The 25,737-nt window shown below is 32.3% G+C and overlaps 6 protein-coding genes and 1 pseudogene across 7 annotated transcripts; 1 reads left to right on the plus strand and 6 right to left on the minus strand. All coding sequences in view use genetic code 12, as the record gives it.

The window, feature by feature from the left end:
* Positions 1–3,735: 3,735 nt before the first annotated feature.
* ALD6 (Ald6p) lies at positions 3,736–5,361 on the minus strand (the record flags this gene model as incomplete). Its single annotated transcript, XM_705897.2, has 1 exon — positions 3,736–5,361. One exon carries the CDS (start codon positions 5,359–5,361, stop codon positions 3,736–3,738), a length of 1,626 nt encoding a protein of 541 aa, XP_710989.2.
* A 2,109-nt stretch (positions 5,362–7,470) lies between these two features.
* Positions 7,471–12,054, minus strand: GDB1 (bifunctional 4-alpha-glucanotransferase/amylo-alpha-1,6-glucosidase; the record flags this gene model as incomplete). The annotated part of the gene is made up of 1 exon (XM_705899.1): positions 7,471–12,054. One exon carries the CDS (start codon positions 12,052–12,054, stop codon positions 7,471–7,473), a length of 4,584 nt encoding a protein of 1,527 aa, XP_710991.1.
* A 2,301-nt stretch (positions 12,055–14,355) lies between these two features.
* On the plus strand, positions 14,356–16,113 carry VAC8 (protein anchor; the record flags this gene model as incomplete). The annotated part of the gene is made up of 1 exon (XM_705900.1): positions 14,356–16,113. One exon carries the CDS (start codon positions 14,356–14,358, stop codon positions 16,111–16,113), a length of 1,758 nt encoding a protein of 585 aa, XP_710992.1.
* Positions 16,114–16,352: 239 nt separating this feature from the next.
* Positions 16,353–17,900, minus strand: CAALFM_C405160CA (uncharacterized protein; the record flags this gene model as incomplete). Its single annotated transcript, XM_705901.2, has 1 exon — positions 16,353–17,900. One exon carries the CDS (start codon positions 17,898–17,900, stop codon positions 16,353–16,355), a length of 1,548 nt encoding a protein of 515 aa, XP_710993.2.
* A 370-nt stretch (positions 17,901–18,270) lies between these two features.
* NBP35 lies at positions 18,271–19,486 on the minus strand (annotated as a pseudogene; the record flags this gene model as incomplete). Its single annotated transcript has 1 exon — positions 18,271–19,486.
* Positions 19,487–19,732: 246 nt separating this feature from the next.
* On the minus strand, positions 19,733–23,980 carry CAALFM_C405180CA (nucleocytoplasmic transporter; the record flags this gene model as incomplete). Its single annotated transcript, XM_705903.2, has 1 exon — positions 19,733–23,980. One exon carries the CDS (start codon positions 23,978–23,980, stop codon positions 19,733–19,735), a length of 4,248 nt encoding a protein of 1,415 aa, XP_710995.2.
* An 83-nt stretch (positions 23,981–24,063) lies between these two features.
* On the minus strand, positions 24,064–25,602 carry EDC3 (Edc3p; the record flags this gene model as incomplete). Its single annotated transcript, XM_707153.2, has 1 exon — positions 24,064–25,602. One exon carries the CDS (start codon positions 25,600–25,602, stop codon positions 24,064–24,066), a length of 1,539 nt encoding a protein of 512 aa, XP_712246.1.
* Positions 25,603–25,737: the final 135 nt, after the last annotated feature.

Below are 25,737 nucleotides of genomic sequence, written 5' to 3' on the forward strand. Positions count from 1 at the left end.
CCCTACATTTGTGTGTGTGCAAGTCAGAAAAAGAAATCCCATGGTCATGATGGTAATGTATTTCTTTTCATGATTGACTGTTCTTTTTTTTTTTTGCAGGATCATTTGGAATTTGCAATTCCGTTGTGAATCAGCAACTCTTGTGTACTTGTTGGCTGTTGGTTGTTGGTTGTTGTTAAGGAGACAGTCTTTTTGCCGGACCCAATCATATTATTTCTAAAATGAATTACTTACTCAGACCAAATAAAACCATGCTGGAATAACTGTAGAAGTCCGCCTTTTTTTTCTTTCTTTCCCCCATACATACATTCTTTGTCTTGATCCTTCCTTCCTCCACGCAAAAGACAGAAAATTACAAAGAAACCCCTAACTTAATCAAAGCGTATAGTACACAAACATTCCAGCATTTCCTCTTTTGGTAGGTTGCATCAAATAAATAATATTTAGACCAAGACTAATAAATAAATTAGTGTCTGAATCGATTGAGTTCTTTTTTTTTTTTCACGATGAGATTTTTTTTTGTACAGAGTATTTTTTATTTTTCAAACAAAACTATACCTGGAAACTATGCAGTTGAAACCTGAACTCATCTTAACAAAGCATTGTATTATATTGTCAAATTCATCTTAGTCTTGGCTTCATATGAGTTCGGTTACTTAACCAGAATAATCAGTTCCTCCCTCCTCTAAACTCGAAACAATTGTACTACTTGGTTTTTACGAACTTATTATTTGATCTGTCAACATCTATCTATTATTAATGCTAGCTTAACAATTGAACAATAACAACAACCATTCTGTATTTTATTTCAACCAGTTCATACTTGTTTGCTTTTACTGAGTATAGTAAGCAGTAATACTATTCTCTCATGTTGCTTACTTCTTCTTTGACCAAGGGTTTCTACTTACTTACTGAGAGATAATGATTGGGCTTTGATGGACACAGAACCGGAAACAAGTTTTAAAAAAAGGTTTTTGTGAGTAGTGTTGGGTCGCAATAAAAGTAATATTTGAAGAATAGCCATGGCAATTCAAAATCAAGCACGAAAGAAAGAAAGAATTTTACAATTTCACAATTTCACAATTTCACCTGTGAGATTTTAGTCAAAGAAGTACAAAAAGAGGAAGTAATTTTTAGTCACGGGTTAAGAAAAAATTTCCTTCCTTGACCTTAGCGCCATCGGCATCCCCTTAATGGTGCTAAACTCCAGGTACATGATTCATACAATAATTTGCTATCATCAAGAACCATAATTGTGTTATACATATACTTTAAGTTTTATACATGTTATTACTAATCAGATCTTTATTTTTAAGAATGCTCCGTCCTTGAAAGATGAATTGTAATAGTAATAATTCAACTGTTGCAATTATTATGTGTGGGTGTGTATCTAAACTCCGGTTGTAGTCATTTCGCTCATTCCTTCCTTCCTTCTTCTTTTTTTTTTCTTGAAGATTATGTTTTGTACAATCTATTATTATCCACACTTCGGAGTTTCAAGATTGTTGCTTTTTAGTTTTCATGACTCAGTTTCTTACTTCTTGGGGGGGAGGGAAGAGATGGTAATCAAACTCGCATGTAAACGACAATAATATACGTTTTACATGTATCTATATATCCCAACATCGTACTTATTAATATTGTGTTTGAACCAAGAAAAAAAAAATTTAAGTGAAGACCGCCCAACAACTCGCAGGCCCAAGTCCAAAGCCAGCGAATCATGTTTGTGAGATTATTAATTACAAAATGCATAAACTAAGTTCGGATAACAATAAGGAAAAAAAATTGGAACTTGGGAGAAATACTACAGGAGGTTGGGGGATGGGAGGATAGATAGGGTTAAAATACCCGGGTAAAGAGTAAAGCTTCAGGTGAACCAAAAATTCTTCTTTTGACTAAATTGGAAATCTATTCAGACACAAAAAAATCGGCTTCTTTTTAGTTTTAGTAATCGATCGATGGTTGATTTATTATGATTCAACTAAAATTGAATAAATAATAAAATTTCTTTGAGGTCTGCTTCTTTCAAGGACTATTGTCTATAGTTCCGGGGAAATGAGGAGGACGAAGAGGACTGTCAATCGTCATTTCTCTATTTTGAAATAGTCAACACATCATTAGCAGAAGCAGTGTCAAAGATTAGAATCATTCAAGAACGAAAAGGATAGGAATAGGGGGTGATAAATATTCATTAGACTAAAAAGTTTTTTATTTATGACATGATTTCTAAATTATTATTATTAAAGGTGATGACTTTCTTCCTTTCTTTCGTTTTATTTCTATTATTAAACGAAAAAAACGAAGAAATAACAATCATCATCAACTATTATAAAATACTCTTTGTTTATTTCGGAGTTTTCGGTGTTAGTTTTCAACAATATTTCACAATCAAATAAGCAAACCCCCTTCGTAAAAAAGAAAAATTACAGACCACGATTTTAAGGTTTAACTTACTTCTTCTTTTCAAACTCCGTTCAGCTATCGTTATCATTATCATCTTTATCTGGGGGGAGGGTGCCGATAATATCATTCTTACTGTCCCCGGACTTTCTCTAATGTTCGTCTTCCTACTATTACACATTTTCAATGAATAATGTTCTATCGCTTAGTCATTTGTTAAAAATAATAATATTTGCCAATGCCCCCCCCCCCCCACAAAAACAACACATCCATAGAGCTATTTCTTATTTTTCTTATATTCATTATCTCTCTCTTTAGTCCATAGTGTTTATTATAACATGATTCTTATTATTCTTATTTCTTTATTTCTCGTAATATCCTCTATTATTATTGTATTCAACAATAATACTGTTATTATTAGTAATAGCCTAATTGATATTGGACTATAATATATTATACCATAATAATATTGTTTATAATCATCGATTGCAAAATTTGAAAAATAAATAAAAAAAATTTATAAAACCCAAATTGTTGCAATTCTATAATAAGCCCCCCCCAAAAAAAAAAAAAAATCACCACCGATTATTCCGGGATCAAATCACCATCATAATCATCTTCATCGCCATCTCCCTCATTTACCGTCTATCTTCTATTATCCCAAGGCTTTTTTGTAAATCAATTTTAACAAAGAGTTCAGGATACTTAAGCGATATAAACAATTATCCTTGTTCTTATTCATCATCACTTATTTGTTTGTCCACTTATTTGTTCGTCCACTTTTCCTATTGTTGATTTTAATTTTGTCTGTAGTTGTTTCTATTATTATTGTTGTATACTGTTTTTTATTTAATGTCTGGTTGAATTTGCCTTATTGTCTTTCAAAAAAATGTGATTTTGGATATTAGCATTGTTGATTCCATGTACCCGGTGATCCCGTTTTGAATCAATTGTAGTAGTAGTAGTAGTAATAGTAGTAGTAGTAGTAGTATTGATGGTGGTTATTTCGTGACTTGCGAGAATATAGCAAGTTCCTAGTGATTGCCATAATTGACACACTGTGTTTATAGATGAAGGTATCACGAGATGACAATTATGATAATAGGTTGATTGGTAAATCGATATTGTTACACCAAGAGGTTTGGTAATCCATTGTAACACCATTATCAGCAGTAATATCGCAAATTGTCTAATTTCCTATACACATATTACTCTTTAGGTAATATAGTTTGCAGCAGAATATTAATTTTTTCTACAATTTCAAGTATTAATTTTATTTTTTTTTTGTTTATTTCAAAACACAATTGCTATACATATTTCTTCCATGCTCAATGCTTATTGTTGAATTGGCATTGAAGTAGAAGGTTTCAAAATTTCTTCATCAACAGAATTAAGTTTCCAAGCAGAAGTAATAGTTTTAGGTTTAGTCAAGAAAGTAATACCAGCCTTACCATAAAAGTTCAAATCACCCAAGAATGAACCACGAGATCCAGTAAATGAAAACATTGGCAATGGAACTGGAATTGGAACATTAATACCAACTTGACCAACATCAATTCTTTTAGTGAAATATTGAGCTGAACCACCAGAATTAGTGAAAAGTGAAACCCCATTACCATATTTATTACTGTTAATCAATTCAATGGCTTCATCAATAGTATCAACATTTACTACTGCTAATACTGGAGCAAAAATTTCTTCATCATAAGCTCTCATACCTGGTTTAACATTGGTTAAAATAGTTGGAGCCAAGAAATTACCTTTAGTGAATTTTTGTTCAGGATCATTAGTTGGTTTATAACCTCTACCATCTAATTCTAATACAGCACCATTTTGAACGGAATCTTCAATGATTTCTTCAGCTCTAGTTAATGATTCTGGATTAATAACTGGACCTAAATCACTTTTTGGATCAAATCCACTACCGGTTTTCAATAATTTAGCATCGGCAACAACATCTTTGACCCATTCTTTAGTGGTTTTACCAACGGTAACCAAAACAGAAATAGCCATACATCTTTGACCAGCAGCACCAAATGCAGCACCATTAACAGCATTAACAAATGATTGCTTATTGGCATCAGGTAAAACCACTAAATGATTTTTAGCACCTAAATTGGCCTGAACACGTTTACCTAATTGGGACCCACGTTCATAAATATATTTCCCGGCTTTATCACCACCAACAAATGTTAAAGCTTTAATACGAGGATCATCAATTAATTTATTAACGGTGTCATGTTTACCATGAACAATATTAAGGACACCAGCGGGGACACCAGCTTTAGCAGCCAATTCACAAATAATCATGGCAGCTCCAGGTACACGTTCACTTGGTTTAACAACTGCAGTATTACCTGTGACCAATACCAATGGTAATGACCATAATGGTACCATGGCGGGGAAATTAAATGGACAAATAGATCCAATAACACCTAATGGTTCTCTGATCATTTTAGTTTCCATATCAGTGGCAACTTCTAATGATTCACCTTTTAAATCATTAGTAACATTACAAGCAGCTTCAGCAACTTGTAACCCACGTAAAACATCACCTTGAGCATCAGCAAAAGTTTTACCTTGTTCTAAAACGATCACTGAAGCAATACGATCCATATTTTCTCTTAATAATTGAACAAATTTAAAGGCGATTCCTTGACGTTTAATAATACTGGTGTCTCTCCATTTTGGGAATGCCTTATGAGCAGAAGCAATGGCATCTTCCAATTCTTCAGGGGTTGATTGTGGGACTTTAGAAACAACATTATTGGTGGCAGGATCATGAATATCAAACCAAGTGTCAGATTCAGATTTAATGAATTCATTATTAACAAAACTTGGAGTTAAATATGGTTCATCATTAGCTGTTGTATGACCTTTTGGATATTCAGTGGTGGTTGATGATAAAGAAATAATGGATTTATTTCTAGTAGCAAGTTTTGAAGCAGCAATATTGGTCATGTTCTTAGTAATAGAAGATTTATTTTTCAAAATAACACGTGATAACATGGTGTATAAATAATGAATTTAGTTTTGTGGGGGGAGGGGGGACCGGCCGGTGGTGGTGAAAAGAATTAAGTCTCCCTTAGTGTTTACCAATCAATGGATAATAATAAAAACCAGTTGTGGTGGTGGAAAGTAATAATAAACTACTGTGACTGTTAGTTTATGTAAAGTAATTGAATATAATTTAGTAGTTCTTTATTATCTTTATCAGGTAGAAGATAATATGGGGAGGGGAGGATGGGGGGGGGACAATTTGAAAAACTAGATGAAAAAGATGGAACTTGAAAAATTTCACAACAAAGTAAAGAGGAAATTTGGTGAACTTTTATAGAAATTAGTGAAATCAAGAAAGAGAACAACAAAACCATAACCAATTAAGAAATGTTGAAGTTAAAAACTACTTTCCCAGCGGCTTGTTTCAAATTGTTGGCGGTATGTCTTTGTAGTAGAAGCTACTATTATTCAAAGTGGAAAGCGTAGGATAACGAAATCCTATTTCCTGTATATAAACTAATAGGGCTTTCATTTTCTTTTTTTTTTGCGGGGCAAAACAACAACAACAACGACTGAATGAATGAGTGAAAAATTATTATTACACTACCATGCTCGGTATTAAATCAATTAACCATGGATAATTGTTATTACCTTTCCTACTAACCATTAGTTTTTCTATAACCTCGACAAATTACAAATTTATTGTAACACCAATAACCAAGAACAATCAGATTAAAATAAACTTTAAAAGTGTTTCTTTCTTCTTCCCCCCCTCCCCCTCTTTCTTCCCTCATTCATTAGCCTATTACCTCTTTTTGTCCAACAAATCTAAACTAATCTACTTATACTTTGATAGTTGACTCAACCATAATCCGCCAATATACACCTATAACCGATCAATAGCAGTAGTCTAACACCGACACAACTTTCCCACCTACTAAACTCCTGCTTTTTCTTTTCACGTCCCTTACCTGAGATTGCTATGATCTATATTTTTGTTGGTCTCTTGACTAAGCCAATGTAGTTATTTATTGAATTAGCATTAGCACAGTTCTCTGGTATTGAATCTTCACATGAATGAAATGGCGAGTTAATGAAATATTTGATCGATTGCCGCTTATTATTCTTGGTAGTAATAGCCGCCCCACCACCACCAACCACCACTACCACCACCACAAAAAATAAAGGCAGAACCAAGATCTGATCTCAGTTTTGTTTATCTTATCACACGCATTTTCAACAATTTTACACGTTCTTTGTTGGTAGCTTATGAAATTATATTTTTTCTCTTCCTGTTGGTTTGCGCTCTATTGCGCCACAGTGGTAATGGTAGAGGACGGGATACGTGGACCCGCGCACAGTCACCAAGAAGTAGGTGGAGAAAACGACTATAACTCCTGAATCGGAGATCTCATTCCGAAAACAATTTTTCTTTGTCATCGTTGCTAATTCTTGTTGGTTGCTTCCCAATCCACAATCTACACACTACACTACATTACACTAGAGTATTTAAATTCTTTAACTTGTCCCCATTTTTAATTTTTTTTTAATAGAAACAATCTTAGTGTTATTTTTAATTGTTAGGAATTCCTGTTTGGACTATTGGCATATACGACGTTGACGTAAAGTGGGTTTTCCGATAATCAGTTTGGTGAGAGCCAATGAGCATATAGCGAATTTTGAGATTAAAGGTTTAAAATTTTTGGTTTTTTTTTTTGTTCTAAAAGTTTGGATTTTTGATAGATTTGTGATTGTGTTGGATTTATTTAGCCATTAAAGTCTATTGATTCTAATCATACAATTTAGCAACATAACATTACTGTTGCTAAAGTATTACTAACAAAACTATAACTAGCATATTAATTCTTTAGAAACAAGTACCAGTTTAATATATATTTATTGTTATTTATTGTTATCCTTCAAAAATTTTGTATAATTTTTTAAGCTTAAGCTTAACTTTTAACCTAACAGTTCATATCAAGTAATAGATAAACTGATCGTAATAACTAAATTATGTAAATTCTAAATTCTGTCTGAACAATCTAAATATCTATATAGTTTTTATAAATCTTATTGAAAATGTTTATCATTCCAAAGATCATAATATAAATCTAATAAACAACTACCACTCCATGCTTGAGTAGGACTTGAATCTTGACAATATGATCCATCTTTATTAGTCAATTCAGTTAATCCATTCCATGGACTTTCTTTAATCCATTTTATATGTCCTTGTAATCTATCATTCAATAATGTCAAAATCTTAATCGATGGCAGTGATGAAGATGCTTTGCTGGATTCTTCTTCTAAATGATGGAATAATAAAAATGCTCTTAAGAAATATCCAGTATTCCAAACCCATTCTGGTCCTTGATGATAATTTCTACCTTTTGAAGTAGCAAAATCATCATTATCAATGGAATTTTCATAATATGGTCGATAATTCCAATCAGATGGATCCAATGTTCTCATACCAATAGGTCCTCGAATAGCTTTATCAGCAATTATAATGGCACCAAGAGCTTTTTCTGGAGTGAATAATTCAGGGGCAACACACATGGCAATAGCAAAATTTGGTCGTAATTGATAATCTTCAAATGGTTTTCCTGAATTATACAAATCTTTATAAATTCCTCTTCTATTAACAATTGATGGATCAATAACATATTGATCATCTTGTTGGGGATCTTTAGGAACATAATAATGTTTTTCAAAATTTTCAGCAAGTAATGATTCCCAATCTTCTAACGAAATAGTAGAGCCATCAGGTTTGGTAACTTTAGTATATTCAAATTTACCTTGTTTGTGTAATTTATTAACAAATCTTAATGCACTCTTCAATAACCCTTGAATTTCAATTGCTGATCCATCACGTGGAGTCCCTGGGATACCTTTATTGTGAGCTTTTTCACTTTCACCCATTTTATCCATCCAAGTACCACAATTGAATTGATTACCACCATAGATTAACCCATTGGTCCAATCAACTCCAACTTCAACATTGAACCCTTCATCTCTCATTTGTGAATCCAAATTTGGTCCTGCATTGGCTTCACGGTATTTAATACCTTTAGCATGACGTGATAAAATTTCATAAATGATTTCTCTAATGGAAGATTCATAACTGAAAGCTTGGGGATCATCAACTGGAATATAAGTATCATCCAATGGGAATCTACGAGTGACTTTTTCATCCAAAATATCAATACCATTAGGAGCATAAGTAACATATTCTTGAATCGCTTGTAAGAAAAACCATGCTGCATCTCTAGCATTATAACGAGGATTACGTCCAGCATCCAATAAATTAGGAATTAACCCATGTTTCAAAGTCTTGGCAAATCCTAAAATATGTTGTTTGGCATCATCATATCTTCCAGTGACAATTAATAACCCTCTAAAGGCAATGAAAACATCTCTACCCCAGCATCTCATATAATCATTACTGAAATGAGGTAACCCAGCGGCCATACATGGCACTTGTTTGTCTGGTACTAAAGAAGTGTTTTGCATATACCCCACCATTTGCACCGATGTGAGAGCAAGACTTTGAACAAAATTAGTAGCCACTTTAATTCCATCACTCATTTGTCTAATAACTCTAAATCTGGCTGCTTCATAAGCAATACCCATAATAAGAGCAAAATAATGTGGTCGTAAGAAATATGGCGCTTTGCTCTTTTTAACAGCATCAAATCGAGAGCGTAACCAATCTTGGAATTTTGATAAGTTTTCCAGTTTGGCGGCATATTTATCTAATCGATTAACCACATAATCAAAAGCCCAATCACCATTTCGTAAATGATCACAGATTGCATGACCCAAATTATTTTGCCAAATGACATGTTTCAATGCTGTATTCCAACCTTCCAATCCAGCATATGTCAATCTTCCATACCCTGGAATATCATAAACATCATCTTTGCCATTACTAGCATCCAATTCTTCAGTGGAAGCACGATATAATAAGGCATTCAAATCGTATAAATCTAACCCAATCGATGCTTCAATGGCTCCTTGTTTCACAAAATTGTCTAATTTCACATCAACTCCGGGAATTTCAGTGGAGAAAACAGCAATAGATCCAGGAATGAACGAGGCTTCATCAATAGTAATTATTGAATCACCATCATCAGTGTATTCGATCGATGGACTTTGAATAGCTTCAACTTGTACAGGAATACCTGTCAATTTATCTTGTTGTGATTCATAATCACCTGGTTGTCTTATCAAACTGTAACTAAATTGATGTTTCACTTTAGTGCCACCAAGGATTGATGGTGATAAGCCTTGGGCAGACTCATGATCAGAAAATTTGCTTCTGGCAATTAAAAACCAACCGTTACCTGTTCTTGCATTATATCTTTGAATAGTGATATATTGTCCTTCATGATGAATATACATTTCATGATCACGGGTGACGTCCTCACTTTCTTGAACAAGATCATCTCTAATTTTATTCAATTTGGCTTTAACCTTACCAATACCATTATCACTATCAAGATCATAATGTCTGGTTTCACTGACAACATTCAACAATTTAGGATAACATTCATCGTAACCAAAAACTGACCCAATAGCCGACGAACAAAATGCTACTAATGCCGCATTAGGTAATGTATCTTCAACAGTTCGCTTTTGTGCTGGCATTTCATTATCATGAGTACAATCCATGAAAATTGCATGAGGAGCTTGACAGGTTAACACTTTAGGAATTTCCAATTCGGTATATCCATCAATGAATTTATCCTTGACTGGTTCATTAGCAGCAGGATAAGTGAAATCATCTAATGGTAACCAAGTCAACGAACCAATTGGTCTACCACCATGTTTATGAACTAAACGAGATAATTCACCTACACTCCATGCTTGCATTGCTTCTCTAATCAATGAATTGATCCCTAATCTTTCGACAAAAATTTTATCCATTTCTTCAGAACCACTAAACAATTCAGCAATGACATAAAGATTAGGATTAACTTTTCTTGCTTCATCTAATAATCTTTCACCAACGTGTAATGGGGTACTATGACAATTGTCAATTCTAAACCCATTGAAAGTCTTGGCAGACAATTGAGTATATTCAATCATACGTTTCCATGTTTCTGGTGAGTCTTCAAATTTCTCACCATATCTCAATTTGACACAATCACCCCAAACAATAACTTCTCGACGAATATATGCCTTTGATTTATTTGAAGCAAAATCAACTAATGGATTACCTCCCCAAATCCAACCATTATTGGCTAAAGCTTGTTTTTTACCATTAACATCGGTGAATCTGGTGAAATATGGTTCAGTCAATGGTGATTTATCAGTGATTTCACCTAATTTGGGCCCATTATCAGCCAATCTCAAATATTTGATACGATCGGCAACTTGTTGTTTGATACTATTGGTATCATCATCAAATGCAGCATACAAATCACTATTTATCTCATCAATAATCTCTTCAGCCCTGTTGGCAATGGTTTCAAATTCAACATTGTTATCAAATACTGTAAATAAAACCCCTAAAAATTTATCAACATTCAACTTGTTGGCAAATCTGTCGCCTATAATAGGTGTTGGATTGATATTGGCCACTTTTAAAACATAATCACTCAATTGTTTCAAATCTTGAGAGTCGACATCATTAGGAATTTGGATTTTATTGATATTGTTCTTATTGTCATTAAAAGATTTTTCCAAGTCAACGATTGTTTGTCTTTTATTGAAAACATAATATTCCCATAATTTTAATTTATCCAACACGTGAGTTTGAATACCGTCCATGACTTTTTGTAAATCTGCTTCTGATTCAAGGACTGTTGGTAAACCTAATTCTTGCAAACTGTGGGAAAACTCCAACAATGCCTCATCTAATTCAATTGCTGGAATCAAATGAGGGGCAGTAGTAGCATTGTAACCTGAATCTGGGTGTTCTCTCAACCATTCAGAATTATTGGCAGTATGATTCCAAACGACATCGGTTAATGACAACAATTGGTTATCGTTTAACACTTTATGGATTTTTTGTATAGCATCTTTATCACTGCCAGGGAAAATCTTCGGGTCAAACTTCAATTGATCATAAATCGAATAAGGGGAATCGGATTCACCACGTTCTTGTAATGGAGTGAAATGGATCATATTATACCCCTTTTGTGCCACAATCTTGAAAAACTTGTCCCAGTTTTCATAAGGACCAATCCACTTGGAAACCACGGTCTCAACATTGATATTATTGAATGGAACAAATTTACCATTGATAGTCAAATTTGGCGGGACATTAAAGTAATATTTTTCAGTGGTTTTTTTATTATCTTCTTCATCATCATATTCAATATAATAGTTATAACTACCTGGTTTATAAATTGGAACAGTAATTGTAATATCTTCATGAAACGACGATTTAATTGGATATTGGTAATGAGTGTTTCTATCAAAATCTTGTTCATACTTTGAGGGCACATTAGTGTATAAAGTCCCATTTCTTGATACTTTACTAGCAGCATTTAATTGAAATCTAAGCTGGAATAAAGCATCACCCGGTTTATAATTTGATGGTAATTCTACTACTGGTAAAATCAACACTCCATTAGCAATATTCTCATTATTGACCGGCTCACCTAGATTGGATAATCGAAATAAAACAGTACGTGCTTCGGACATGGTTTTCGTACTGTTTTTATTTGAGAAAACGAACGAATTGGAAATACAAACGAAATGAAGAATGGAAATAGTAATGTATTTAAGTAAAAAAAAAAAAATGCAATGAAATGAAAAAAACAAAATTGTTCCGGTCTTTATTAAGGGATGTTGGAATTTAATTCTTAATATGAATTTTAGTAAGATTATTGTAAATTTACTAAATTGGAAGGAGAATATATGTATGTGGTGTGGTGTGTATTAGTGTTGAGTTTTGGGGGAGGGGGAGAGGGAGGCATGGGGAGGGATGTAGTAGTTGAGAATTAGCGACAGCAAGCAAAAATTAGTAGGAAAGAAAATGAAGGACAAAACCAGTGCTTCGTACTGTATACAGTAGATCCCAAGCATTTCTAGAAATCGGATGAAAAAGAATATTGCGATTGACAGGAAGGAAGGGAGAAAAAGAAGAGCAAGCAAGCAAGTGAGGGGCGGAACGGGGCCGGCTTGCCCCAATTGTTTTATTTGTTCTTTTCTTTTTTTTTTTCTCGGTAAACGTCGTCGTGTTGGTCGTCATTGTCTTTTTGTCCCCCGTTCCAATTTAAGCGGACTTTTATTCCAACTGCCCTTTGACAAACAAAGGTTTATATGGTTATCACTTATTGTAGTTTCGGTAGGGTGTTCCTGTGATCGTGATTTTGTAACGTCAGTAAACTAAGTTGGTTATTGTAAAATATTTGCTAGTAGGGGACATGGTTTTAGTCGATGTTGGAATCTGGGCTGCAAAAATCACTCATGGATCAGCCATCATCAAGCCAACGCCAATGCATTCATGAAATATAATTTCTATTAATGTTGTCAAAGTTGTTTCAGTATGTAGATCTAAAGAATTTGGTAGAACAGCTAAAGTATGTTGTTTCTAAGACAACAGATTTGAATGAGTTAGAAGAAGAAAATTTATGTCAATTTTTAAGCAAAAAAATAATTAAAAACAAATTGCCTACAAGACTTTACAACAGCCCTCCACTAAACAGTTGCACCAACTGTCAATAACAGTCTTGGCTGATAAATGATATTTTTTTTTTTATCATTTATGTTTGCATATTTTATTTGTGCATTTACGTAGAATTAAATTACAAGCGTCATAATAACATAATTGGTAATTAGGTTGCTATTTTGGGAAAAGTTGCTTTTACGCGGCGATTCCGGTAGACGATTTACAGCCAACAGGAATTTAATAGGTCCAACACAAACTAGAGAAGCTATTAATGCTACTATCTCAATATAAGGAGTCTATAGTGGTGTCAAATATGAAAACTATATTGCCACTCTCCATTATGTTCTGCAACAAGTAACTTATGGCAACACCACTAATACTATTTTTGCCGCTAATTTTTTACGCCAGTCCTACGATATTACCTTGTACGCGTCTCCAGTTGTCCCCCCCCCCCTCTATAATATACTATCATCCTAGATTCAAACACTCACAGAATAAATAACTATGACATCCAACTTGACTCTCTATAAGATTATACCTCCCTTTATTAAACATTAAAAATTGTCTTATCCTCTTTATTATTGTTTTACCAAATTGGGGGGGGGGGGAGGGCGGGGCGACAAGTTTCATAATCTTTGTTTTTTTTTAGGTCACTCGTTAATTCTTTTTCTTTATTTTTTCTGTTGTCGTGTTTATTAACTCAAAAAATAATTTCTTCGTTTTCGTTTTTTTCCCTTAACAACAACAACAATCAGAAAATTCATTATTTTCTTTCTTTCTTTTTTTACCACACACATTTCATTCTCCTTTAGTTTTTTTTTTTCTTTTAATAATAAATTCTTGTCGTCAGTTTATTTATCAACTTTTACCCCCAAAGAACAAAACTTACTTATTTTATTAATCCCATCCCCATCCCCATTACCATTACCATCCTATTACCAATCATTTGAAGGATTAGTTAGTTCACTTTCTTAATTTGATTGAAATTTTTTTTTTTTTGTTACCTTCTATTTATTGTACTAGTATTTTACATTTGGGAACACCGTAATATCCTTATCAATATTCTTGCGGGATTAAACAACAAACAACAACAAGACAACTAATAATCACAATAAATCAACCTTAATTTCCATTATTTGTATCCATTCTCAAACTATTGTGAAATATACTTGAATAAAAAAAGAAATAGTTTTGATTACATTTATCAAGTCAAGAATTTTGTTATTTGTTATTTGTTATTATTTGTTTTTTTTTTAATCTTCATCATACATAAATAACAACAACAACAACAACAACAACAATCGCATAACAACAATCAAGAAGATATCAAAATGGGTGCCTGCTGTAGTTGTTTAGGTAATCGTGGAGGTGATGGAAGTCATACTCAGTTATTATTAGCAGAAAATGAAAGAGAAGCCATTTCAGCTTTATTACAATATTTGGAAAATCGTTCTGACGTTGATTTTTTCAGCAATGGACCACTTCGTGCATTGAGTACTTTGGTTTATTCCGAGAATATTGATTTACAAAGAAGTGCGGCATTAGCATTTGCTGAAATTACTGAAAAAGATGTTAGAGAAGTCAATAGAGATGTATTGGAACCAATTTTGATATTGTTACAACTGGCTGATTCCGAAGTGCAACGTGCTGCATGTGGAGCTTTAGGGAATTTGGCCGTAAACACTGAAAACAAGATTTTAATTGTTGAAATGGGTGGATTAGAACCATTAATTAGACAAATGATGTCAACCAACATTGAAGTTCAATGTAATGCGGTTGGTTGTATAACCAATTTAGCCACTCAAGATGACAATAAATCGAAAATTGCTAAAAGTGGTGCATTAATTCCATTAACTAAATTGGCCAAATCAAAAGACATTAGAGTTCAAAGAAATGCTACTGGGGCATTATTAAACATGACCCATTCTGGTGAAAATAGACAAGAATTAGTTAATGCTGGTGCCGTGCCGGTATTGGTGTCTTTGTTGTCGAATGAAGATGCTGATGTGCAATACTATTGTACTACGGCTCTTTCTAATATTGCTGTTGACGAAGTGAACAGAAAGAAATTGGCTAGTACTGAACCTAAATTAGTTGGTCAATTGGTACATTTAATGGACTCACCATCACCTCGTGTTCAATGTCAAGCAACTTTAGCATTAAGAAACTTGGCATCAGATTCTGGGTATCAAGTTGAAATTGTTAGAGCAGGTGGATTACCCCATTTGGTTCAATTATTGACATGTAATCATCAACCATTAGTTTTAGCTGCCGTTGCATGTATCAGAAACATATCGATCCACCCATTAAATGAGGCATTAATCATTGAAGCAGGCTTCTTGAAACCATTAGTTGGATTATTGGATTATACTGATTCAGAAGAGATTCAATGTCATGCTGTCTCCACTTTAAGAAATTTAGCCGCATCTTCAGAAAAGAATAGAACAGCATTATTGGCTGCTGGTGCAGTAGATAAATGTAAGGAATTGGTATTAAAAGTACCACTTACAGTTCAACTGGAAATTTCCGCTTGTTTTGCTATTTTGGCATTAGCTGACGATTTAAAACCTAAATTATATGAAAGTCATATTATTGATGTATTAATACCATTAACTTTTAGTGAAAATGGGGAAGTTTGTGGGAATTCTGCTGCAGCATTAGCTAATTTATGTTCAAGAGTATCTAATGAACACAAACAATATATTTTGAATAATTGGGCTCAACCTAATGAAGGTATTTATGGATTTCTCATTAGATTTTTGGAAAGTGGTAGTCCAACATTTGAACATATTGCCTTGTGGACAATTTTACAATTATTAGAATCTAATAATACTGAAATTAATGCTTTAATAAAAGAAAATGAAACTATTTTAGCAGGAATTAAAAATTTAAGTGCTTCTCAACAACAAATACAACAATCACAAATAGGTCAAACAACCACAACAACAACTACTAATATTACTAATAATAATACTAATACTAATACTAATACTAATACAACAACATCAACAAGTAATGAAGATCAATTTGAGGATCCAAAAGTAGAATTATTTAATTTGACTCAACAAATCTTACAAATATTAGGATGAAAAAAAAAAAAAAAAAAAGAGAAAGGACCAACAGTTCTAAGTGGGATAAATATATAAATTATATATATGTATATATATATATATATCAATATATTTATGTATTCAATAGTTTTAGTTTTTTTTTAATATTAATTTTAATTAATTTAAAGTTTTGATTTTAAAGTGTAATAGTATCAATTAAAGCTTACTTGATTGAAATAAAATCAATGTATAAAAAATAGTTTATGTATTAAGATTATCTAATTTACTATAGGTTCAGCTTGTTTCTCCTTTGTTGATTGTGGAGTTACAGTATCATTAATTTTCAATTGATTCAATTTATCTATTAATTTATTATTATTATCATCATCATTAGCAGTTACCTCTTTTTTAGTTTCATTATTCAATTGTTGACTCTCACTTTGTTTCTTTAAAGTTTCTTCATTAATTTCTTTATATAATTCATTCAATTCTTTTTCAAGTTCTTCTTCTTCTTCCTCTTCTTCCTCTTCTTCTTCATTATTATTATTGGCATATTTATTTGTCAATGCATTATTAATTTCATTTTCTTTAGCAATTTGTTCATCAATATCAATTTTCAAATCATCAATATCATTTAAATTCACTTTATTATTCATATTTTGTAATATTTTCGAACTAATCAATAATTGATGATATATTTGATAATTTAAATCTGAATCATTAATTTTAACTAAAATATTATTTAATTCATCATATAAATTTAATGAATTCATTAATGATTTCGTTAACGTTTTTTTCCGTTTAATTAAATTTTTCAATCGAAGTTTCCGTTGTTGTTGTTGTTGTTGTTGTACTTGCTGGTCGTTATGTTTCAGTTGGTTAGGTAATGATGATGATGATGATGATAATATTGATTTATAATCAATTTCATTTAATTTGGTTTGTAAATATTCATTTCTATTTTGTAAATTGTTTAAACTTTGTTGAATGTTTATAATACCAATATCATCATTTGTTATCTCTGAATTATCAAATTTAATATATATCGTATCATTTTCTGTTGTGGTTGTGGTTGTGGTTGTGGTTGTGGTTGCAGAATGACGTATCATACATGCTGATTTATAAAGACTCCAATATTTTAAAAATATTTCAAAATCAATTTTTTTCAATTCATGTTGTAATTTCGTTTGTAAAAATTGGTATAATGTATGATTATTAAATAATTTACTAGAATAAGTCCCTTGTTTAGAAATTTCTTTTCGAATTATTTCAAGATATTGATCACCTAATTTCGTCAATTGTTCCCATGCTATAAATCTATCATGTTTTAAATTACCTGTTTTTGCATCAATGACAGAATATTGTTTTGAAAAAATTGAATTAACCCCCCATTTAATCCATGATCCAGGTGATAAATAATCAATAATCAGATTTTGTTTAGGATTAATTATACTACCCCATTCAGAATCATCATCCCCATTGATAAACAAAGAATACGGTATGAATACTTTCCGATGAACAACTAATTCATTAATTATTGGTCCAAGATTTTGCGGTGCTCCATATTTAGAAATACTCAAAAATGAGACTAGACTAAATCCACCACCTGAAGTATGACTAGCTGTCAATGTTACAAATGAAATATCAGAATCTGGGAATTTCGATGAAGTAATCAATTTTAATAATAATGTTTGCCAGGCATATATATTTGCTTCATATCCTTCTGGATTAAGAATTTTATTCTTTTCAAAATTTGAATATAAAGAAGACAATCTTGATTCTTTAAATTCAGGTACTGATTTAATAAAAGTTTCTATATCTGACATTCTATCATATTTTATCTGGGAAAATACAAGATAATCACCAACGATCAATTGTAGCAAACGACTTGGTTGATAAGATTTAGTTAGGCGGCGTCATCATCAACATCAATTCATAAACATTTTTTTTTTTTTGTTTTTTGCCACGATAACACGACGACGACACCACCATCGAATGGTATAGAATAGAAAGGTCTAAGGCAACCAATTGGTAGCAACAACTTATCAATATCACTTCTTACAAATATATATATATATATATATATATATATATAATCATCATCATTATTTCCATCAATTCAAACCTTTTTAATGACTCTATTAAATCCATCCTAATTAAATCTATAAAATAAATACATTGCATTAATTGTCTGCCTTATTTAATGGCCAAATTCTCTAAACTCAACTCAACTTGATCTCGTAAGGCATCAACAACGTCTAATATAGCAGTGGCTGCTGGTGAATCAGGATAACTATCGAAAAAGCATTCACCCATATCACATGCTTTACCAATTCTTGGATCCAAAGGTACTGAACCAAGAAATGGAATTCCCAATTCTTCACATAATCTCTTACCTCCACCAGTAGTTGCTTTAAAAATTTGTGATTCCCCCTTACAATTTGGACAAACAAATCCAGACATATTTTCCACAAGTCCCAAAATTTTTATATTGGCTTTCCGACAAAAATCAATTTCTTTCCTGACATCCAATAATGCCACTTCTTGTGGTGTAGTCACTATTAATGCTCCATCTATACCAACTTCTTTCATATATGTTGTCACTGATAAATGTTCGTCAGAAGTCCCGGGAGGAGTATCGACCACTAAATAATCTAGTTTTTCACCCCAATTGACATCTTTCAAAAATTGTTTAATTAATCCATTTTTCTTGGCTCCACGCCAAATAATTGCCAGATCAGGATCAGGTAACATGAATGATATACTCATTAATCCTAAATTATCCGCCACATATACTGGTGACCAACCTGAATTTGATTGATGTACTGATTCACCTTCAGCACCCAACATACGTGGTAATGAAGGACCACAAATATCTAAATCCATGGCTCCTACTTCAATTTCTTCATCAGCAGCAATCGCCCATGCTAACATTGATGTAAATGTTGATTTCCCAACACCTCCTTTCCCACTCAATACTAATATTTTATGATCTATGGCAGATAATCTTTCTGTTATAATTGGTAAATCAGGATCAGGTCCTTTAACAGTTTGTGAAGAACATATTTCTTGATTAGCACATCCTTTACATGCATCTCCTTGACCAGCAAGTTCCGATTCCGGACCCGGACAATGTTCTGGTTCTGGTGCAGCTAGTTGTGATTTTTCTATTTGTGTTTGACTTGGTGACATAAAGAAGTCTAATAACTTAAGCAAATAATAATAATAATAATAATGAAAATTGAAAAAAAAAACAACTAATATATTGGAAAGGTATAAAAATAGTATTAGTAATCTTCTTGGTGTTTGTGAAGTGAGTGAGTGAGTGAGTAGAGTGAGATGTTGGGATTTGATAACTTTTTTTGTTTTTTCTTGTCACATTTACACGACTTGTTTTGTGATAAGTAATCATTAATATTATCTCTTATAACAAAGCGTGACTTACTTTACTACTACTGCTACCAAAAGAGAATTTCTTTTTTTTTTTTTTTTTTTTTTCGTTTTTTATTCTTATTTCTGATTAAAGGATGTTATGATATGAAAATGATAATTGAATAATAAGTATCTACTTCTTGGTGTTTTAACAATTATACCATGTGTCTCTATTTTAAATTATATTACTTATTTACTTATTTACTTACTTGTAAAACATTTTATTCTATTTAGATTCTGCTAATCTTAATTCAAAGAATCTTTTATTAACATCTCCTAATGGTAAATTCAAAATTTTAAACCTATCTGTAGGATTAAATTGATCATTTTCAATAATTAAATTACCAATAAATTTAGAAATAATATCTAATGCAACTGTTTTATGAAATGAATCAATATTAGTCAATGGTAAATTATCCAATAAAAATTTAATTGCTGATAAATCGCTTTCATTCTGCAAAACAATCAAATATTTCCCATAAATACCAGCTCCTTTATTCCAATCAGATATAATTAATCCATTTTCAGGAAATTTGAAAAGTACATTTTGTAATTGAGATTTCTCATTTTGAGAATTGGATATCACTGTCTTTGGTCCTAATTCATTGACTATAGTGATATGTGCTTTCTCCCATAAACTAACTTCTATTAAAGCTTCACATTCACCCCAGAAATCTCCATTTTGACTCTTTTGTATAGCAACAGCCTTGTATATAACCATTCTTGGAATTTTCAATACTTCTATTGCATATTGTTCTTTATCAATTGTCAAACTCTTTATGTGCAGTATTTTGGAATTTATCAATTTTGTAATAGCATCACCAGTATCATTATCATTAGTTAAATGGGCAAATACCACAGTACTTTCCTTCCAATAATCAATTGACAGTAAATAATCACCAAATTCTTTAGTTATGGTGTCATAATTGAAATCTGCTAATACTTTACAGAATAGCCATTTCAATTTGATATTCAATGAACTTGAAGTGACAGATTCCAAATCAATACCATTGACATATGCATGTAAAACATCACCAACGGGATTTCCTATAGGTATCAGCGAACTAAATTCATTAATCAATTTTTTGATATCATTATAATTACCATAAAACAATTTTAATGCTAACCCAAGATTCCAAGGTAACGTTTCAAGAATTGGTTGGAAATCACCAGCCAATATTTGATAAACTTTAACAACAGCTGAAGGAATAGACAGAATGGTTTGACGTTGTTTCCAATTTGTCAATTGATTTTGTGCAATTGATTTCACTACAACATCATTAGAATCAGATAAAGTTATCACTACTGATAAATGACTATTATTTGTTTGTATGGCCGTTTCAATAGCTTTAATCATATCACCAGAACACATATAAATGAATGTTGTCTCCAATGGATCATTCTTGTATTCAGCCAAAAGTTTCTCAACTGTTGCTGAATTATAATTTTTCAACCAATCACCTAATAACTTCTTTCTAGTATTGTCCACCAAGGCAGCACTAATTGCAGGGTTAGGTTCATTTATAGTTAGATTATCAAACAAAGCAGAACATAAAATAGTGACATCTTTTTCTTCTCTTTCTTGATGACTAGTGATTATATCTTTGAATTCAAATCCAGTAGTTTTGTCAATTTTAGGGAACTCATTTCCTCGATGACCAATAACTATTTTCGATAAAAGTTTATGGAAAATTGTTGAGATATTATCAATATAAATATCTTGAGATTCATCTATATCATCAACAACACTTAATTTTTTCTTTGTTGGTGTGGAAACTTTTAAAACATTTTTATTGAAATCAGAAAATAAAATATCATCAACTCTTTCAATATTTAATTTATCCAGTTTTTTCTTAGGTTCAGTGACATAAGGAGCTAAAGCAGATGTCAATTGATTGGCCAATTCCAATTGAAGTAACCAATCTTCTGATGTTGGCAAGTTTGGACGAATTTGTATTGAATCAAAAACAACTTCATTAGAAATTGTTGGTTCATAAACTTTTTCATCAATGATTTCATTCAAATCAACCCCTGGAGGAATAAAATTTGCCAATTGGTCCATATAAGTCACTAATTTAGGGGTTGTTGACTCGTGATCGGAATCTATAGTTATATCGCTTACTTGGGCACTAAGTTCTTCTGTCTTATTATGTTGTTGTTGATATTTGATCAATTGTTGACTAATTTCATCGGAAACTAATCTACGTTTAATATTCAACGGTTCCTCAGATGACGGAATGACATATTCCCAACCACCAGGAACAACTTTTGTTTTTTCATTCAATTTTTGTTTTTTCAATTCCTGCTTATATTTTTCATTTTCATAGATTTGTGAATATTCTAATGAAGCTTCTAATTCTTGAGCATCTTGTTTTCTTTTCATGACAATCCAATCCTTTTGTGAATCATTGTCTTCATCAATTAAACCCCAAATACTAAAATGTTTAACTTTAAACACCCACACATAAGTTATTGGATCATATGTCACAAACTCCATACCTATTTGTTGTCTCAAAAAATTTATATGGTCAGCCACTGACAAATTAGCCTTTGGTTCAATACCTTCAAGAGTAATTGTTGCTGGAACATTCAATCCAAATCCTATTTGAGGCTTATTGGGATAATTCTGATATGCTAATACCACTTTTGGATTTAATTCAATAACTTTACCAAAAAGTTCCTTTTCCAATGGTATACCTTTCTCTTGAGCATTGAAATATATTTGAGACAAATCAACAGGGAAATCATAGGCAATCTGACCACAACCAACTCTTCCAATAATAAAGTTGTCTAAACTCGAGAGTTGTTCAACATTCATTTCTGATAATTGTTGAATAGTAGGAGTAGACCAATATCCATCATGAAGTTCAACTGTTGGTTTATCTTCGTCTTTGGTGGTTCGTGGTTCTTTTTCAACTACTCTTGTGGTAGATTTAGTTTCAGATTCTTCAAAAGTGTTACCAGTTTTGTATGAGTACCTTGCAAATGTCTTATCACTAACAACTTCTTCATTGTCATCATTATTTTCGTCATCGCTATCGTCATCACTTGGATAGCTGGCTGTCAATAATCTATCAGCAGTAACTTTGTTGTCAATTACTTTTCTTCTCTTTGTATTGAAAACCTTATTCACATCGATCATATGATATTTCATTGGTTTACTTTTGATGATCAACCTTTTCATACTCCCAACTCGTCTGGCATCAACTGCTTTATATGAAGGTCTAGAAATCGCTTTAGGGGTAACAAATGGGGTTGATGATGCTGCTGCTGCTGCTGCTGCAGAAAGCATGATTCTCTTTTCCTTTGGTTTTAATACATCACTACTAGTGAATAATCCTTTTAAAGATTCAAAAGTTGCTGATGTATTCCCATTACGAATAAACTTGAATGTTTGACCCAATTTACTCAATAGCGATGACTTTGGTTTATGAGTTTCCAGTTTCTCCAAATATGAAAACCTTCTTTTTTTATCTGATGATTCTTTGCCAACTCCAGAAAAAAGTGATGTGGTGATTGATTCTGGCATATTTGAAGTATTTGCTTGTAAATTAGAAATAACTTGGGAATAACTATAAGGATTGTTATTATTGACAGTAAGTTGATTTGATGGAGCTTGTAAATTATTATTCTGTTGACTATTCCCAAATAATCCACCACCATTGGCAATACCAGAATTACCAAAAAGTCCACCAGAAGAAGAACCCAATGTTGTATTGTTGTTATTATTATTACTGAACAACCCACCGGCATTACCCAATGCTCCCCCAGTTGTATTGGTATTTGAATTAGATGCACCGAAAAGATTTGAAGTTGTGGATGCAGCATTATTTCCAAATAAACTTGTGGTTGCTGCTGCCGGTTTTGCAGTTGATCCAAATAAATTAGTGGTTCCACTGGTATTTGTTTGATTGTTGTTAGTGTTGGAATTACCAAATAAATTCAGAGTACCACCGCCAGATGTAGAAGACGAATTACCAAATAAGTTGGTACTAGCTGCATTCGAGGCATTATTTGTTGAATTGCCAAAAAGTGTCCCTGAAGAATTTGCTGCGTTATTTGACGAGTTTCCAAACAATCCTGAACCTGCTGCTGTTGTCGTTGTATTAGTGTTCAGATTACCAAATAATCCACCACCACCACCACCACCAGTTGTATTTCCGAAAGTATTTGTTGATGTTGATGTTGATGTTGTCGTTGCTGTTGGACCAGAAACCGAAGCTCGTCGTCCAAAACCTGAGGATGACCCCCAATTGTTTCCATTGGTATTGCCTGTATTGATTGATCCAGATCCAAAATTAAAGGACATTATACAGAACTTAGGGATTGAATTATTGTTGTTGTTGTTTGTTTTTGCTTCAATTTGATTGTAGATATATATATTTTTTTTTCCATCAACTGAAGAAAAATAAGAGAAGATGTACTCAAAATTATTATCCATTTTCACACGACCAGTAAGTTCCAACATTCCCATTTTTATTGAAAGATATATTGAACGTTATATAATCATTATGACAAGTCTATTAATACATTCTACTATATATCGGATAGTTTCAACTATTTCTCAGACACTTCAAGTTTAATACTAGCTTCTGAGCAATACCAGAATTTATCAAATTTACGCAAGTTTCCTTTACTAGAATAAACTTTATTGGGTATACCAACATCAACCAAATAATGTACAATATCACCATCTCTCAAAGACATGTTCCCATTTTTATAGGCTAGTATAATTCCTGATAATGGTATCCCCATTGAAATACACCATCTACAATTCAATTTTAATGAATCATCCAGTAAAGTACCTGACCCACCATCAACACCTGAAGGTATATCTAATGACATGATTTTGTTTTGTTGTTGTGGTTCATTACACCATTTCATCAATTTCCTCAAAGTGGCTTGATCTTCATCTTGATAGAATGTATCTTCTAAATGATCGTCGTACCCTTGTAACGCGTCTATTATAATTTCCACAGGTGTATCTAGTTGATTGTTAATAATATCTAACAATTCAATTATATTGGATATTACTACTTTCCCTCCTGACGATTCAAATAATTTCCATTGTTGTTGTAAATCTGCATCAACTTCAACAGTATTTATCATAAATGCCAATACTCTAACCCCATGGTTGGTTAAATGACGACCAGTGGCAAAAGCTCGACTACCACCTCTCGCACTACCAATAAGCAATAACACTAATGGTGGTAAGTTGTGATTTTTTTTGTTACTTAATCTTGATGCTCCTCCTAATATCGATTCCATAATTAATTGACTCAAGTTGGTGGCACATACTTCTGCCATCATTGCTTGAGTTATTCCAAAAGAATCGGTTGCTAATCTTTCAATTTCCAACATTTGTACAGGTGAAGCCAAGGCAACATTACCTAAGTTATTGGCATTGATTAATTTCAAATGTTGATGTTGTGAATCTTTATATCCATTTTGATTAACAACTGGAGTACCCGTTTTGCTGGTGGTTGCAGTTCCAATATTATCCCAATTGTCAGTTCTATTTTGATCCAATACCATTTCATCATTATCATATTTTTCTTTTTTCAATTTATTGACATTTTCAATCTTATTATGTCCAACTAATCTGTCACCAATGTTGGTGTGATCACGTTTTTGAAAATCAGCAAATACAGATTTTTTATCAAACATGGCTAAATTAGCTTGGAAATCAAATTCATTAGAACTTTTTATATCTTGAACATCACTAGAGGTGTCCCAATCTGGTTGTTCTGAACCAGCGGAAACAGCATGAGGTTTTTGAGTTTTCAATTTCGGAGTATGGACCCGAGGTGTCCCTGGTTTTGATGCAAATACTATGGCATCATCAATCAATTCTCCATTTCTTGGTTTTTGCTTCTTTTTTTGTTGTTGTTTAAAATCAGGAGGTAATTGAATTACTTTTAAATCAGCAATTTCAGAACTCTTGATATCTAAATATGGTATAGTTTGTTTTGGTTGAATAGATTGAATTGCATTGGAAAGTCTAATTTGTTGACTATCAACCTGTGAAATCAAACCAGTTGATTTTGTTCCATCCTTTAATGTTAAATCAACTTTATAATTAAGAAATTCAGTCATTATTGAAGATATATAAAAAGAAATAAAGAAATTGGTTGGTCAATGGGTGTAACTCTGTAATTTACTTGGATGGACAGAAACTTTTTTTTCGTTTTTCATTCTTCCCACAACCAAACAAATTTTTTTTTTTTTTAA

The sequence above is a fragment of the Candida albicans genome, chromosome 4 (assembly GCF_000182965.3).
Source record: "Candida albicans SC5314 chromosome 4, complete sequence".
NCBI lineage: Eukaryota > Fungi > Ascomycota > Pichiomycetes > Serinales > Debaryomycetaceae > Candida > Candida albicans.